Genomic DNA, 17,848 nt, shown 5'->3' on the forward strand with positions numbered 1-17,848 from the left:
CGGCAATGCACGACGTCGCCGGTGAAAAGAAATTGCACTGCTACAGATTTGGAAACGAAGTGTTTCTAACCGATGAGGCGATCGTCATGAAAGTGCTTGCATCGGATAGCGACAGTGATGGCCACAACGGCAGCGCTGATGCGGTAGGGCAGGCTGCCTCAACATTCTCTCCGTGGGACGTCCTGCAGGTGATTCTGTCCCCTCATGGGCTTGTTTTCAAGAGGGACCTTCCACTTCACTACGTGGAGCACCTGGATGCCTTGGAGAAGGATGTCGGCAAGCTTCGCGTAAAGCAAGCAAGGCTGACGGACATGCGGTTTTCTTGTGCAAGCCAGCGGGAAGTACATGGCGAGATACTTGTGGCGATCTCGTCTCAGCAGTTCTTCTGGATTTCTCAAGCTGAGATGCTGCCGTGGCAACCTTCTCGCATTTTTCAAAAAGCACCTTTTGGGGCCACCAAAGCGATGCCTCGGCGGAGCTCGTATGTCACTTGCCGCCCGTGACCCCTGTTTGCAGTTGTTACAGCAGTGTCATTCTTCAATGCCGACAGCCGCAGCTTGTTAACAATACCAAATCGAAGCACGCAAGAAGCACAGTTAAACAGCTAAGTGAGTCAACACAATCAGAAGTCAGATGGAGGAAGGTGGTGGGGAGGAGAACTGGCCTCCCCGCCATTATAGTTTCCTCGGAATAGCTATGCGATCCCCCATTTTGATTTCTTTTTTTTATGCAATCCAGTTATAACAATTTTCAGTTATAACAATGGAATTTTCGTGGCACTTGAATACTGTTATAAGTGGGTTCAACTGTAGTAGGATTCCCGTTAGGCAGGCATGCCTCAAATACTGACTAGTACCAATTCTGTCATCGGACTGTACATCATCAATCTTTATTAAAAGTTAATGCAATTTAGTTAAATAGCGAGCTTATCATGATCCTCACATAATTTCTGATGTCCACCACTGCTATAAATCTTGACCAACAAAAATAATGTCTCAAATTCTAGTGCCTAATCATTACGGACAGCCACTGCTGGGACACTTCAAATACACATTGTCCTATCGTTTGAGCCAGGTTATAGGATAAGTTGATGTATGCTGCAGGGGCCAAATTTAGGCAGTATTGTTGATGGCTGTCACATGCAAATTGAATTAAAGATTGATAACGGGCCAGACAGTTAGTGCTAATCAACCTCCAAGCATCAGACATACATGATAGGTTTAAATTAGAAAGTTGTAAGGCACAAAAAAAAAACACTGATATCGGCATTTTTGAAACGGCACATAGCTACAGAAATCTGGCTTCACACCCTGACCATGGTTTACTCAGTGGTTAGAACAGCTAGTGTCCACTACTCAACTAGTTAACAATAGCATCATACATAGCATCACTTAAATACTTAATAAAATGCTTTTCACTTTCTTCTTTTATAATGGCTCAAGCTATGCAGGGGAAACAACAGCACAGTTTGTTCACATAGAACTTAACACATGAGGATACTGTAGGCTCAAGATCTTAACGCAGTTTCAGAGCTCGAGCAACCAAGCATGACTTATAAAATGGGGCAGGCAAAAAAAAATCTACTTTGATAAGAAGCCAGGTTCTAAAGTGAGCCCTAGCTTAAGTTAAATTTGCAAAATCCAGCCAGATAATCCACACATTACCGCAAAACAAGGCAATAAAATTTTCAAGTGAACAAAAGTAGTGCGCCAAAGACCTGACCTGGTCGGCACTAGGAGAACGGCATTGTTCTTGTTCACCAGAGTTGTTGTCACAAGAAGGCAGTATTGCATTCCGTTTGGGTGATCGGGCAATCCTTTGGTAGGGGTCAGACGAACCTGTGGACAATGCAGACACATCCCTGAGAAAGTGGCCTTATTACTGCACAGTTCTCAACAGTCACCAAAAGTAAGTTCCCTAGGAAAGCAGAAGCTCTGGTGGCGTCACAGCAAGGGGTGTTACGGTTCTCACCCAATGCATATTCAGCAGTATTATTTCCCTAATTAATGGCTCTCAGCAAACACTTGAAGTGTTCCATACCACAGCAAAAAGACACCTCGGTGTGGACAGATGCAAATTTCTTGGCAAGCACACAAGACACACTTCAATTTTTTAGGCATTACAGGAGAAGGAAAAAAAGTAATCTACCAATAAGGCTTGCTTGAATTTGCTTCAGTCTTTCCATAATATGTTACTTCAGACATGACCTCTGCCGTGTTCTTCCTTTTATTTGTATATCAGTCATATTTATTTACTAACTATACACCATCAATGCACAAGGCACTAGAGCTGCCTTTACAGAATCATTGCTCAAGTACACTTTCTGTCTCCGTAAGGTGCACTACAGGAACACCACGAGCACAAAGAAAGCACCGGCTGAAGCATCTATTGCTAACAACATAAAGGTGATTGTTTCCAGGTGATGGTCAGTATCATCACTGTCTTAACACTCTCATCACAGCCATTGTATTCATGAAGACAATGGTGATGAACGTACTATATCTACACAAATACAAGATGAGGAGGGGTACTACAGGCGGCTCTGGCAGCTTAAAAAATAATATCATGGTTATAATGTGAACGAGCGACCATAATTTGCGACAGTATCGCTGGGTTTCGAAGAAGGCAATTTATCACAGTGTCATGTGTGATACGCTACAATGATACGCATTTGTGCAGGACTGTTCTCACACACACAAGAGCATGCGCAGGCCCGCATCACAGTAGAGTATGGCCCATCACGTTAAACATTCTAAAAGGACTACAATCATCACACTGGGGACCTGATGAAGGCACAATGGCACAGGTGCACTAACGAAGATGCGGCTGTGTAAACATGTGCAGCAGTAGTGGCGGTACTGCCGATTAATTTGGACCTGCAATCTCCGGACAAGGTTTCATTAAAGTGGGACCACAGTATGGTTACTTTGCGTCCTCACATGTTTCCCTTTCATAGCATTTAGTTGTGTACTCCGTTCTTCAATGACCCGAGTTCGATCCTCCTTATGTGCCTCTGTGTTCAAAAACGAATCCAGAGAAGTTGGCTTTTCCGAACAGCTTAGTTGCCTAGTGGTTGAGCTAAAATTTGGGGTTAAAGAAAACCTTGTGCTGTACACAAAACGTAGCTTCAAATATAATGCAAGGTGCTTTCTCAGGGTGGTAATTAGAGAGAAAAAAAAGAGAGAGAACTCGCATTATGTTCGCGCAATTATGGTACTTGCCGAGTGCTTTAGTGCAAAAATGATGAAAACTCGAACACATGGCATGTTCTTGTACAGCACAAACCAAGAGAGACAAGAACTCCTGCAGCAAACTACTCACCATACAAATCGGGGGTACCAAGGTTTAACACACAGGTTTTCGTACAAAGGTCCACAATAACCAAGCCACACTCATTGCCATAGGCTAGTCTGCAAGACAAAAAAGAAACAAGCACACAGATGGTTAGACACAGGAAAGAAAAAATACAAAGGCACTGACTTCAGTATCTACGATGCTCTTTTATAGCACAAAACAAGACAGTTATGATGTGAAATAGGTTTTGCTAGACACAAATTGCAGCTGTTGTTTACTACGAAAAATGTGGTCACCCAGACATGGTAAACCCACCCACAGAAAACCCAAGCACAGTTAACCAATGCACTGTAAAACCACATACAGTAAACCCGCCCACAGTAAAACCATACATGGTAAAAATCCACATATTGTAAACCCACACATTGTAACACATCTGTATGTTAGCATGGATCAAACAGCAAATGTGTGTAATGGATACTCTAGTTAAATAAAGATAATTGATACTCTAGTTGAGAATTAAAATATAGCCAGGAGGGTACTGAAATTCATAGAGAAGGTAGCTGGTGACCTATTAGTGATTGAATGTTGGTCAAGGGAAGGAAAGCGCAGTCAATGGCAGCAGAGGACTAGATGGGGCATTGAGATAAAAAAATTTGCACGCATAGGGTGGAACCAGTGATGCAGGACTGGCAAACTGGAGATCACTGTGTGGTACCTTCATCCCACAAAACTTCGATGGGTTGATGACAATAATGATACTAACAAGACAATGTGACAAGTTCTACATTGTTCTAGAAGCTCTCAGCTTATTATTTTCGTTGAGTGCACAACTCTTTAGTCACTTGTTGCTGTTTTTCAGGCAGCGTTATAGCAAGACTCCACTGTGCAAGCAGGCAGGAGTAATGTACAACAGTGAAACGCACAGATTGTACGTAGAGTTGACGCTGAGAGAAGTGATGTGTCCAGGTGTCTCCCCCCGCACCCATGGGAGCATGCACACCAAAGATGGCTGGAAGCCTGTGCCCCACTTCTGTGGGCCCGACTTGACATTCAATGAGGTGTAGCTCTCCGAAGCAGCCTGCGCAAGAGAACGGGCAAAGAACCATTAATCCTGCTCAGCTGTGAATTGCAACACACATCTGCAAGAAAGTCATCTCTGTGGTATTAATGTTTTTAATCTTATGGTCCCCATCACATCTTCATACCTGCAAACCTGTGAACATTAAAATTCATGAAGACCTAGAAAGAAAAAAAGACAACAAAGGTGAGAGGGCGAAATAGCACGCATTCCTTCCTAAAGGGACATTTAAGAAAAATATTAAGACAAGTTAGATGGACAGATTATTCATCTAGGAGTCTAGTATAGTTTTCTGTATGGCAATATATCACTCTGTTGCATAGAAAATTGCTGCCGAAGGTCCCTCTGCTGCTCCTTTATTTGACCCGTCCGCACCAAAATAATGGACGAGTTGAGTAGCGTAATCTCCATGTGACCTCCGTTTATGCCACCCTTCTGTGACTCGGGCAGTGCTGACGTCACAGGAGAGGTACCATAAGCACCAAAAGTTGGTCAATTTCGTAGGTAGTATATTCATTGTTGGGCAGTTACAGGCAGCGCAAGAAAACACGGACATAGGGGCTGAGAACAGACAAGACTGTGTTTTTTCCGCATTTTCTTGTGCTGCTTGTAACTACCCAACCATGGGATACCATAGTCCACAACAGGTGGTGTCAATTCACCACTTAGAACTTTCATTTTTTCACTTACAAAAACTGTGGAATGATGAACTCATCATTAAAGTACTCTAATCTTTCAATATAGCTTGACTTAATATTTTTTCCTTTAGTGTCCCTTTAAATATTACCCCGGCAACATACCTTAAGCATTATACATACACATTTTATAAATAATAATTTACCTTTAGATAAACCACAAGAGCATCAGCAAACTAGAAAAAGCAGATGCTGAAGAGCAATACATTGTTTTTAGATCAACGTGACTTTTCTAGCTAATATGCTTTTGCTGATTTCGCCTGCTTCTGGAGCTTTTCTGAATAAGCTTGCTCTAAGCAAGTGCTGCCTTTATCAGACTTCCAAGGGCACGGATGAAGACCAACGAGCAAAACCTTTTCGCGGACAGATTTAGACCCAGTACTGAAGGCATGTGCCAGTAATGGCATGTACAGCTTATAAAGAGCCTAAATAAGTGCACTTTATAAGTGAGTGAGTGTACAAGCCAACAAGTCCTTGCAGTCATGGTGAAAAGCAGTGCAAACAGAACACGGAGGGACAGAAGAAACACACACACGAGCATTGGTTTTTACCATGAATGTAAACCAACTTGCCCAACTTCCAGAGAGAGATAATTTAATTGAAAGAAGGCAGAGAGGTCAGCCTGAGTTAAGGTGCTCTAGCCTGCTACTCTGCACAGGGGGAGGGGGAATGGGGACATAAAGCAGGACATTTTGCGCATCCCTCTTGCTATGTAATCATCATCCCAACTTCCAGCCTTGTTATTGAAGTCTTTGCAGTAATAAAATCCGCTTCCAATTTCCAGCCACATGCACTTTTCAAGCTACTTTAAGCCCACACTCAGCATTCATTCATGCGCACATGCTGGCCTAGCCTTTTGAAGCTTTTGTAGAGATGCAATAATGCGTCAGAGCCCTGAATCTAAACAACACCCTTTTAATGCGAGAGTGCTAAGGGTGTGGTCCAAATTATTCCGGAGTACTCGGGACACTACAGCGTGCCTCATAATCAGATTGTGGTTTTGGCATGTAAAATGCCATAAATAAAAATAATTATAAGCGTTAAGGGCCCCATGTCACAGAAGATCCGGTGTCGGCAAAGTTCACGATGAGAGAAAATTTCCGTATATATTTAGCTATATGTATATGCCACGCCTTGCCATATGATGTGCAGCATATGCGGGTGATATTGCCACACCATTTTATCCCTGAAGTTGCTCATATCTTGTCTTACATTCCTGACAAAGTTATTTCTCGGGATTTTGAGAATGACAGCTCACAAACGAATGTCATGAACCAAAACATAGACAGCGCATGCCTTTTATGTTAAATCTTCTCAGACTTACATAATGAAAGTACGAAACAGTAACAGAAACCTGAAAATTATGTAATTTTGTTGGCGCAGCTGTGCACTACACCCGAGATCAGCCCATGCAAGAGGCCGCATTTCTACCCGAAAGCTTGCCTTGATGCATAGCATCTGCCACCAGTGTTCCCCAGTAAACATTACAGTTACATAAGCTGCAGTTGCCTGGAAGCGCGAGAAGCAGTCAGGGATCTTTGACTGCTATTGCGTTTAACTCGAACGAAGCTTAAGCATCCTTAAGTCTCTCTCTCTCTCTCGTCTGAAGCAGCGACAACCCTGTGGTGTCGGTGAGACAGCAAAGGACAAGTATGAAAGGGCTGGGCAAAAGTGAAAGGCAACCAGGACATTGCAGTATTATGTGACATAAAGGCAAGTACACAAGAGCATGCTTATGGAAGTGCAGTAGACCATGTGCACATGATGATGACAGCTTATACGTCTATTTCTACTGACACTTTAACCCTTTCAGAGTCGACCTTTTTCGCCATATGCGACCGCCCAGGGTTGATTTTTTTTTTCTTTTTTTGCAGATTCAAATTTTTCAAAGGGTTCTATTTCGAAAAAGGATGTTCTGTAATGTTTCTAGGGTTACCGTAAAGTGAGAAAAACTATTTTGCCTTGGTACATATGTACTGGTTTTTCATGAACAACAACAATAAAAAAAGGAAATAAACTAATAAGAATGAAAAATTTGATGCATTGTTATACACATAGGTCAAGGCTTAGAAAATGCGTACACGAGAATATTTTGCAGGTCTCAAATATTCCTGCTCTTACACTAATATTTATGTCCATAGTGTAATCGAACTGTGTAGCTGGGCGCATTCAAGAAAACTGTGTGGTTGTGTGCCCGTCAAAAAAGCGAAACGTGTGACAAACTTCCGCTAATCTTCATCTTATCGCCAGCCAGAGGCAATTAGTTTTCATGAGTCTTCAAAAAAGGAAACACATGCACGGCGGCATCCTATGAGCAATAAACGAGCGACTAACAGGTGATCACCCTTTGAGCGATTAGTAACAAGATGGCCATCAGTTTTGAGAGTGCAAGAAACCGAAACCACCCGCGGAACAGAACACAACTAACTGCTGCCTGCCCACGCACGCTAATGCATGAGCGGTAGTATGTAGATGAGCCGGAGCAGACAAACCACACAAAGAAAACCAAAAGATTCAATTCATTTGTAGTCAGAGCAACTGAAGGGGAACTGATACAGTTATCAATGGCCCTTGCTATCAAAGCAGCTTCAACAACTTCTCACATAACTTTTACATTTCTATACAAAACAGAGCACTTCTTAAACAAGGGTTTACACCCACAATCACTGCAATGCACAGACACATGACGATCCCAGTATCAGTTCAATTTTTGGTTATGTTCTCTTTACCTATCATTGAGGCAACTCCCAGACAGCCCAATCTAAACCATCCCGCACAATAACGGAAGGTGATATACCACATTCTTTACACATGACACAAGAAGGGGCCGATGATTCTTTTTACAACCTCCGCATTTTTTTGGCAAAACGGATCTGTGGCACTGCATAACCACAGCAATCTCTGCAGAGCAGAAAATACATCTACTTTAACCCTTCATCCCAGTTTCTTTAGTGCGTGTTATTTGTTATGCAAATACGGCACAAACACTTTTTTCATGTAGTCATGACTACTCATATCTGTGCCATTCTCTTTCTTTAACTAAGCTACATTAACTCAACTACTTTAACTAAGCTAAATGTTCTATGAACTGGTTTGCATTCACCACTGGAAAGCAGCACTACAGACAATATAGGAACAGCCCCACTTGAAATACTGCCCCCATCTCTACATGTTCCTTTCTTTTTTTTTTTTTGCCCCTGGATCGTCGGTAGCATTGCTTTTAGGTTATGAATACAAGGCACTAAGAGATCAGGAGAGAGAGAGAGAATGTGGGCAAAAAATTCATACTGCGCACCCAGTTTAGGCTTCCTTTCACCAGTGCCTAATGCACCACCACTCCTCTCTCTCGCTTTATATTTCTTACAACACCATGTGTACAGAAATGTGACTGTGGGTGGCTCTTGCCTTTCTACAACCCTCTTCCAAGGCACTGGGGCAGGAACCCTGCTGCGAAGATTGACGTTGATACTCGCACTCAGGGGAACAGTCACCATCGTCATCAACCTCATAGAGAATCGGTGTCTCGAGAACCTGCATGGAAATGCTACATGCAATGAGCGCTGTTGAGATGAACAACCTGCTTATGTTCACTCTTCAAGAAAGATTCCTGTAACGCCATAGCCATAGCAAGTAAGAGAACAGAATCAACAATATGTTCACAGCTTGAAAAGGATAAACACTACAACTACTTAGCCTTCATCATGTCCACACCAAGCAAAACTGAATAGCAATAAGGCAACATTTCTGTCGAAGTTACTGCGGCAAATGTGACCCTAATGTAAAAGTTTATGGACGGCTGTGAAACCGTCAGTAACTAAACTGTGTGAACAGCAAATAGTGGCCACTATCCTTTAACTTCTTTCACCATTTAGCTGATTTACACCTGCCTTGTGCACCATGTCCAGGCATGGAAAGGGCTTTACTGCAGTAGTTAATACAGAGTCGGGTTAGCTGGAAATGTGTATTATGAAAAGTTTCCAGCACAAGAGTAAGGAAGGCTGTAGAAGTCAATTCTGTTTTCTATCCTTTCACCGTCCTTCCTGTTTTCCACTAAGCACTGGAAATTTTTAATAAGGTCGCTGTATCGCATCTTGTCTTAAGCTTATAAGAAAGTGAAGCACCCTTGGCAAATAGGCCACTAGCCTCACACAAGGTGCGAGTGATGAGGAGAGGAAGGGTATCAATGCGCAGACAGAATGTAGACATGATCAGCACTTAGGCATTGTGGCAAGGACGGCTGCTCACTGTGGAAGTATTTAGAAAACACACATTTAGAAAAGTAACAAACATGGTAAAAGAAAGAAGCTGCAAAACACACTGCACACTCACATCCACTTCCACAGAGGCTTCCTGCTTCCTGAACACAAACACAATGACGTAGAAGCTGGAGCCAGCCACAGCCAGCAGACGACTGTCTGCACAGAAGGCCACTTTCTCCACGGCAAAGGGGTCTTCATCCTGCACCTCCTGACTGCCACGGTTTTTGGGCTTCTCAAACACCTTGGAGGTCTTGAGCCGGTACAACACCTGAAGCGTCACTGTAGGCACAACAGCAGCAATTGAATGTGGTTTTAACAGAGGGCTGAAAACCCCAAATATAGAATGTTCGAAAGTACAGGTATACTAAAGGAAAGCACAAAGCATGGAAATACACAACATAGCATGATAAGAAAACAATGGTTCTACTGAACTTATTTCTATGTATGGCATGGACACAGTTGACTTCTCATAATTAACAAAAACCTGGGACGACTATGGAGAGCTAGTATAAGGGAGGAGGTCAAGCATATTGGTCTATTAGGAGCCCTAACATTACTAGCAGTATCTTTTGTCACCAAAAAGCCCTAGACCTGTCTTCACGTGCTCGCACATGTGGAGTAAACATAAGAAAATTAAGCTGAATGAACAGTTTCTACCTGAAGATGCATCCCACACCTTTAGGGAGCCATCAGCATGCCTGGAAAAGAAAAGTCACAAAGATAAATGCATTATTTTAAAAAATAATACAGAACAATGAATGAAGACCAATTTTCATTTCACATGCTCTGAATATATAAATGCCCTGTCACTCCTCAACTAACATGTCCTTCTTGTACTAACAATCAGCTGTGCTATGACTTCAGGTCAGCTGCACTGCTTTTATTTCAAGAGATACCGAGAGATATATTGTACCTTTGGCGTACACATAGCAAAAGTTTCAGTGAGCGAAAAGTTGAAGCCTACCCAGTGATGATCACTTCTGGATAGCTGACTGTTGATGTGCCCCATTCACCCCCACTGATTGGCCACTCCTGTGGAAACAAGATGAAAGGAGGTCAGAAGTCATAAGGCTCAAGTACAGGCATCTAATACTACACAATCCTGCTTTGATTACATAGAACTCGAGGACCACAGGTAACAGCTGGGGCTGTGCAACTGCTTTTCTAAAGGCCTCATTATGGTTACAAGAGGTGAGCGCAGGTTTTTGCACACATGCGCCGAGTGCAACTTCTGTTGCAGATTCAAAATTGCTTCAGCTCTATTTTATTGGTGTGCACGGCTCGCAATATAACCAAATGTATCCAATACTATTGAAGCACGTCACTTCTGAAAGTGATCTCAAGCAAAGAAGTAGGTTAACAAATGTTTTTCAGTCACAACTAGCCAAGTTGCCCTTAAGAGGCCACCAGTGCATAGTAATAAGCACATTTGGCATGCTTTCACACGTTAGGAAGACAGCACAGCACCGATATTTTTCACAAGCACTTTAAATTCTTCTACATAATGTTGCTTGTTCCTTATTTCTTACTGAACACATTGCTAATACATAACTAGTTTTTGCAGGGACCCAGATGTACTCACTTAGTTTGCATTAGTATATCACGCATCATTGTCAGTAATGTCCATTAGCATAATCATAGCCAATGCATGTAATTGTACTAAAGACAAATAAGTGGAGGCTATTTAGCCAATGCGATGTGCGCACCTTTTCCGAGAACCCTCCCCTCTTGTTGGCCTTGCTTCCCACTGAGTAAAAAGCAGGGATGAGGTCTGTTGGACAGTCAGCCAAGTAGGTACAAAAGGTGACAGGAGATTCATGCAGGTCCATCGAATAAGGGTTCTGGAAACACGGGTAGCTGCAACCAGCAACACAGGACGTTGTCACCAAACGCACTCACTGGTGAGTAAAGATGGATTCACGTGACGGACAGCATTCCTATTTACTCTGTATGTCGTGCGTGAAGTGGCCCGATGACACCTAGTTATACACTGTATAAGGGCATCGCAGACAAGCTGCTTGTGTTGAGACTGGTGGTACATTCGAGTGGTCACGTTCAAGTGTTCCAGAGTGCTCTGGTGGCATGCTTTACAATCGGCTGGTAGAAATTGATCACTTGGAACGTGTTCACCTGTTTCATTCAGAGTACTCAGAGACACTTTCATCTTCAAGGTGAGAGTATGACCTCGATCTGACAACCTTCTAGTCATGTGGCTCCTTTGATTGCTGTAGAAGGAGCTTAATATTCAGCTCAAACAAGCTTTCATTGGTTCGGTTCCTATCTCAGGAAGGCACTGTACCATAGCAAACCAATTCGGACCACGGTAGAGACCAGTCGAATTTACCATAAATGTAGATTATGCTATAGTGAAGTTTAAGGTTTGACAGAAACCTGTCTGGTCGGTACGAAACATTGGGAAGGGTAGAAAAAACCCAGGGTACTATGCCAACCAATGTGAACAGTGAACCAAAGTGAGCTGTGAACAAGGGAGCCAAAATATGTGGGAGCCAAAACATTATTTTCTATTAAATCTATACTTTGGTCGCCGTGGTACCGCGTGTTTTTTCTACCCTCCACAAATCAAGTAATACCTAGCTCAGGTAAAGAATTGGCAATGCCATTGATTGTATGAATCCATTTAAATGGTCGCATCTGCAAATTGGCGTTGACACAATGCATTCCCTTAATTTTGTCAAGAGGAAGCCAGCGCTGTCCCTCAATTGATATGATCTACGGCCTTAAATAATGTTCTCAGCAATTACCAATTCCACATTAACAAGTAGTACTCTCAGTGTCTGCTCCAAGGCATTCAAGTAGAGGAGCATTTCTAAAGCAACTCCTTATCGGATTAATCGCCGAAAAGCATGATTGACGCACAATGCGTACTTCAGTCAGAGCGCAGCACTGCTCTTCACTCAGCAGAATTATTAAAGAGGTCAGAATCAGGGTTGCTCGAGTTGGCATACATTTGTGAATTAAGGGCATAAATGCGGCCAGTCTAATCCGATTGCAGTTTCAGATAGTGACACTTGAAAATTCTGGATGTAAAGCAGCCCTAATGATAAATGCAATGTGCAAAACCTCAAACGATCCACTTCTAGTGCCTTTGCATTAAAGTTGGAAACACTTCAACAGACGACAGGTGTTTTGTCACTTTATCCAACTGACACATTTAGGCGTATTAGGAGGCAAATTCAGCATAGTTCATCCAATAACATCAACCTAGCACTCCAGTGGCACCAAAACACAAAAAAGAAAAGAAAAAAGATGCCTATGAAACATACCCTTGGCTTGTGAGATCAACCACCACTAGATCATTCTGTAGAAGAACAACAACAGCGTAGGGTTCATGGAAATCTGCAAGCAAACAAGATCTGTTGTTCGAGTCTGGACAACAATTAGCTGAGCTGACTCACTATATGCTGGCCTTGCCAAATGTTTCAACTAGTTATACAGCACTCAACCTAGGCAACGCTCTGCAGTATATGACCAACTATAAAGATAAATTACAGTGCACACACATTGCAGAACGTACCACTTTGGAATGGGGTTTCGCAGAGGGTAACAAAATCAACTATGTTGTGCTCCATTTCCAAAACTGTTGTGGTTTTTCCATGAATAACGGTCAAGGCTGGTGTCTGGCCACTCTTGTCGAAGGGGAGGCCTCCCGAAAAGATAACAAAGGAGTCCCTGGAGAGTAAAAAATATAAATTAACAAAAATAAGACACACATAAGAGGTGATTCGCAGCCGACATACAGCGGAAAGTAATTTCAACTTTCAGTTCGAACATACTATGCCACAACGCATTACAAAACCAATGTAAAAATTACCAAAACTGGTAATTTTTTAGGACAATTTCTAGGTTGGCCAACAGGTAACCAGTGCTGACTGTTACCACGTAAGCAGCAGTAACATGCAGCCTAGCAAACAAATGAAGATGATCACCCAGACAGTATTACTGACATCTGCTATCATGCTGCACTCAGAAACGCAATATTAACCACCTATAATGCTGTTTAGCGATTGCTAACACAATGGTTATTGCTTAAATGTCTCATTTTTAACTTGGCATAATAAATTTTTCTTGTACAATTACATGTTTTATAGTAACTAAAGAGTGTTTCTGTTATTGCCTTCAGCCTTTGTACAATGTCCGTTCCTTTCTTGTTGTTAGCTTGCTTTCATGTACTTCATATTTTTACAATACTAATGTACCATTCGCACTCACGTGTTACTTCGAATAGGAGCCAGTGGGAATATACAACTAAATCACTGAAAATAAATAAGTAAAGAAAAGGTGCAGGAAGGGGCATTTCCTGCCATTGACACCATAACTGCCTCACTTGAGCCGGGCACCTTAACTATTCCAAGGCAGAAAAGGAGCCATGAGTACATCTAAAACAGTTGCATGTCGTGTTGACTCGTTTAAATGCTGGTCGTAAATTGTGGTAGGAAGCCATGAGTGGTTCACATTTCCAAGTGACTAAGTTTATCAGCGACTGAGATTCAATGACCTGACAAGAACCAGCACATACGGCAAGGCATTGCCAATGACTTAAAGAGATAAGCATTGCTATGTTCCACGATAACATCTGTTATTACTTCTCTGGAGCTGCTGTTGCCCAACTTCTACCCAGGATACAAATGTACATCTGTCTTGTATGACTAGGCACGAAAGAGCTCAAATGCGACAGTGTTTGTATTCCGCCATTCAAAACACCAGTGCAAACAACAGCTGTGCATAGCTTTTTGTTTAAAGTTTTGTTTCACTCGAATGTGCCCAACATAACTGCAGTCACAACACTAGCTTAAATCCAGCTTTGGTTCACTATTCCCTAAGCAAGTCAAAACTACTGCAACAAGAAACTTGTTGGCTATCTCACTCAATGCAAGCATTCATATTATTTTTTTTTGTCATGTTACATAGTCATCAAGTACGTCAACAAATGCCTGTTGCTGTATTGCTGCATATCATTGGATATTACAGTATGTGGAAGTTATTATAAAGATGGTTGAAAAATACATTCTTTCATGTAATCAAGTGCCTTCAGGGTTAACAATATTCTTCTCCTACATATATAAACTGTGCAGTAATGAGCTTCTGTTGTTCATTTCTTACAAACACAAAATATGTGCACACTTGCCACTTTGAATAGTACACTATGAATACTTAATCAGGAGAATTTCTTGAACTGCTGGGTACTTTCCAAGTACATAGTGCACAAAATAGCAGCTGACTTTGCTTCCTTCTCAGAGCTGAGATTTGTTACAAGCTACATACCAGCATGCGTACAACAGTAGCATTGGTGTCATCTGCTGAAAAATGCCAACGCTATTGGTGAGGGCGCAAGCATGTGCTGCAAGAAGTACACAACTGTCTTGGGCAGCTTCAAAACATATCCGTATATAGGAGTATCTGAGGAAGTTTTCAAAAGCACCAAGTGCAATCCATGACGTAAGCGATCATGCTCATAAAAGAATTGTGCCATTAGTTGTGTTATTGGTTCTTGGAAGCAGTTACCAGCAGACAATGCCGACAGTAGTGTCGACCATGTTTTACCACGTAGCTACTATTAACAGCTTTGAGCTCTGTACCTGATAATTCTCAGAGTTTAGACATGGAGTCCACATTCAAGGATGCAATAAAGCTCAGTGGAATGTTAGAAATCTCTCATCTGCTGACACGGCACACAACAAGGCACTCTACAAAGCCAAACATTACAGAATGCAAAATGTAAAGAGCCTCAGCTAGGCGAGACACACATCTTTTCCTGGGCAAATGGCAGCATGCAAATCATTTCTGTTACGGTACTTGCATGTCGTGCTTTCCTGTTCAGAAAGGAAAGAACAAAACAGTTATTGTACTTCGGTCAGCCACAGAGACCCAATGACAAAGGTGTTACAGGTGATAACAACTTGGATATTGAACAAAACAAAGAAAGAGGTGTGGAAAAACAAAGAAAGCGAAGTAAAAAGGAAAACTTGCAGATACATACGCCCCCCTCACTGTTTTCCATTCCACCTTGTAAATGGGCTTGCATGGATCAGGCTTGCCTTCTTTAGAATTCCGCACTGGAACAAATGAACATAAAAGAGTGAGTGAAAGTGACTGTGCATGCAGCTATGGGCATGCATAGCAATGAAGCAAAAGATAGAAAAGAATGTAGATTGTCCAAAACACCTCATTTTTCTCTCTTCACAGGGCACACCAAACTACACACACTGAGCTACAACATTTTCTGGCTGCGAACATGAAGCTATGAACACAAAGCAAGTGTGTGGTGCTGCTGCTGGAAACAGTCCTAAAATTTAGCTCACCTTTACAATGTAGGAAATCATAACACATTTCAATAACTACCAGTACCAGCAAGCAGTAAATCAGGTGGGAAGCACTCTCATATTTGATTGAACATGTTTCACAATATTCTAAGCACCTGGTTAGGTTCACACTCACAAAACCGGTAAAGAACATAATTATTTGCAGATTGCATAGGCTCAGTTGAGAATCTCGCTCCTTCTGGCATAGTACTAGCTTTATCATAACCAATGTAGGGACTAATTTCCTTGATTCAAAGCAACTAGAATTTTTTTTTTTAGCATTTTCCAGAACCAAAACATCCCTTAAAATTTCAGGTTTTTCTGATGGTAGATATCCTGAGACAAATTATCTCAGCATTGGACAGTGGCATGTCTGCCTGTGCACTTTTAGGTTATCAATGAATATAGGGACCAGCCAAGCTGGCACAACATTGACATTCACGACAGATCTTACCATGCGGGAAGATAATGTTCATCGGTTTGGCAGGAACTCGTATGTTCCACGTTGTGAGGCTGCCATCAGAGTGGCTGCACATAAACTGCTTGCCTTCATGATGCCATGATACAGAATGAAGAGCCTGTTACAAAAAAAATAAGAAGAAGAAGAAGAAGAAACAGCTTACGTGAGCAGCACGCAACCTCCACATAGAAGCGCTATGTTTTATACACATAAGAAAGCAAGGAAGTCCTCGGCTAAGCAATTCCAGAGCTCAATATTCATTTGAACAATTGACCATATTAGTTTGTTTTTTTAACATATTTGCCTATTATTGCATACTACAGCCCTTTGTCAGGGCTAATGCAGTGTTGGGTACATACAAGATAACAGACAGGCAGTGTACTAGTTCAATTTAACAAAGATACAAACAGTGCAAAAGTACAAGTCAAGGAAAAAATCTTACAGCATTAAAAAAAATTGTGTAATGGAAATGAGTGGACATTACTGGATATTTTACATCATTTCTCACTCATCCAGGTAGACAAAATGTATGAGAATGAACCGTTGCAGGATGAGTAAGACACGTAAGTTAAACACACGATTGCTTCTTGATGTGACGTGACTGCTTCCTGAAAGCTTGGTGCAGCATAGCAAAGAATGAATGCAGAACTTCCAAAGACTTGACATCGCCTTGCCAGGACGGCGGAATAAGAGTTGCTAAATGGGCGTGTTAAAGCAGTAAGCGCACCTTAGGCATACTGCAAAGGCTCCGCATCGCAACATACAGCCATCATTTTCATTTCTGCGAGTTGAACTGGGGTGTAGATGGTATAAACCTAATGTCTCAACGAGCCTTTAAAAATCTATGACATCTTCACTGCCTATGTGGCACACTGCAATGGTTGTATAATCAACCTGTCACATTACTTTGGCAAGCCAACCTTTGAATTGCATGAGAGTTTCATTTAGCCGAGTGGTCAACACAGCGGAATTCTATTGATTTGACCATTTGGGTAAATCGTTTTCAAAACTGAATTTTTAGGAAAACGTCAATAAGCGCATGTCTATAAAATTGTTCAACTGGCACCTTGCTACATGCTAAACTTCCCTTGTTGTCAAGTGGAGCATTTTCATAAACAAGACCTCCATCCCATCTTGTCATGCCGCATTACCTCAGAGTGCTGAAACCTTGCATCGGCAGAACGGTTGCGCAAGTCCCAGAGAACCAGTGCTCCTGTCTCAAAGCCAACCAGCAGCTGCACATTTAAAAAAAAACAAGAAAGGAGCATAATGACACACAGCTCTGTAACATAAATGCATAAATGTCGCAATAGCTCTACCTAAATGTGTAACAAATACACGTGAACTAAGCTGTAATTCACTACCCAACATGCTTTTTAATGTGATAGACAATGTGGGACCTGTTACGATTGGCGTTTAGCATTGTTATATCCGGCCTCCTTTCTCAATGATTAATGCTTCACCGGCGAGCATGTAGCTATGAAAGGGCCTTCAAGCTGCATCATCGCTTTCTCAGGACCAGAGAGCTGGCGACTAGGTCAACGTAACCAAAGCTGACGGGCGAGACGAGCACCCACCTGGATTAGACTGGAACCAACATAGACTGTGACACGTAAACAAAGGCACTCGTGTCGAGGCGACAACAGCCGCCGCTCTTCATGGAAGCAATGACTTGAAGACCACTCTACCCAAACCTGTCCTTGGCAAGCGGACAGTCACTATGGACCACTAATTGATAA

General features: G+C 42.1%; 1 protein-coding gene across 6 annotated transcripts in view; it reads right to left on the reverse strand.

Moving 5' to 3' along the window:
* The window catches only part of Tomosyn (syntaxin-binding protein tomosyn), a 58,952-nt gene that overhangs the window by 26,974 nt on the left and 14,130 nt on the right, over positions 1 to 17,848 (reverse strand). For 4 of the 6 annotated variants that reach the window (XM_065437067.2, XM_065437065.2, XM_065437064.2 and 1 more), the window contains exons 7-20: positions 17,261 to 17,344; positions 16,104 to 16,227; positions 15,328 to 15,403; positions 15,095 to 15,160; positions 12,865 to 13,019; positions 12,614 to 12,686; positions 11,036 to 11,186; positions 10,294 to 10,361; positions 9,987 to 10,027; positions 9,400 to 9,608; positions 8,476 to 8,601; positions 4,221 to 4,375; positions 3,322 to 3,410; positions 1,723 to 1,838 (exon numbers count right to left, since the gene is read on the reverse strand). In XM_065437067.2, coding sequence (XP_065293139.1) covers positions 1,723 to 1,838; positions 3,322 to 3,410; positions 4,221 to 4,375; positions 8,476 to 8,601; positions 9,400 to 9,608; positions 9,987 to 10,027; positions 10,294 to 10,361; positions 11,036 to 11,186; positions 12,614 to 12,686; positions 12,865 to 13,019; positions 15,095 to 15,160; positions 15,328 to 15,403; positions 16,104 to 16,227; positions 17,261 to 17,344 — 1,533 coding nt within the window. The remainder of the gene's footprint in view (positions 1 to 1,722; positions 1,839 to 3,321; positions 3,411 to 4,220; positions 4,376 to 8,475; positions 8,602 to 9,399; positions 9,609 to 9,986; positions 10,028 to 10,293; positions 10,362 to 11,035; positions 11,187 to 12,613; positions 12,687 to 12,864; positions 13,020 to 15,094; positions 15,161 to 15,327; positions 15,404 to 16,103; positions 16,228 to 17,260; positions 17,345 to 17,848) is intronic. The other 2 variants (XM_065437066.2, XM_065437069.2) reach the window with 1 other exon arrangement.

The sequence above is a fragment of the Dermacentor albipictus genome, chromosome 5 (assembly GCF_038994185.2).
Source record: "Dermacentor albipictus isolate Rhodes 1998 colony chromosome 5, USDA_Dalb.pri_finalv2, whole genome shotgun sequence".
Classification (NCBI taxonomy): domain Eukaryota; kingdom Metazoa; phylum Arthropoda; class Arachnida; order Ixodida; family Ixodidae; genus Dermacentor; species Dermacentor albipictus.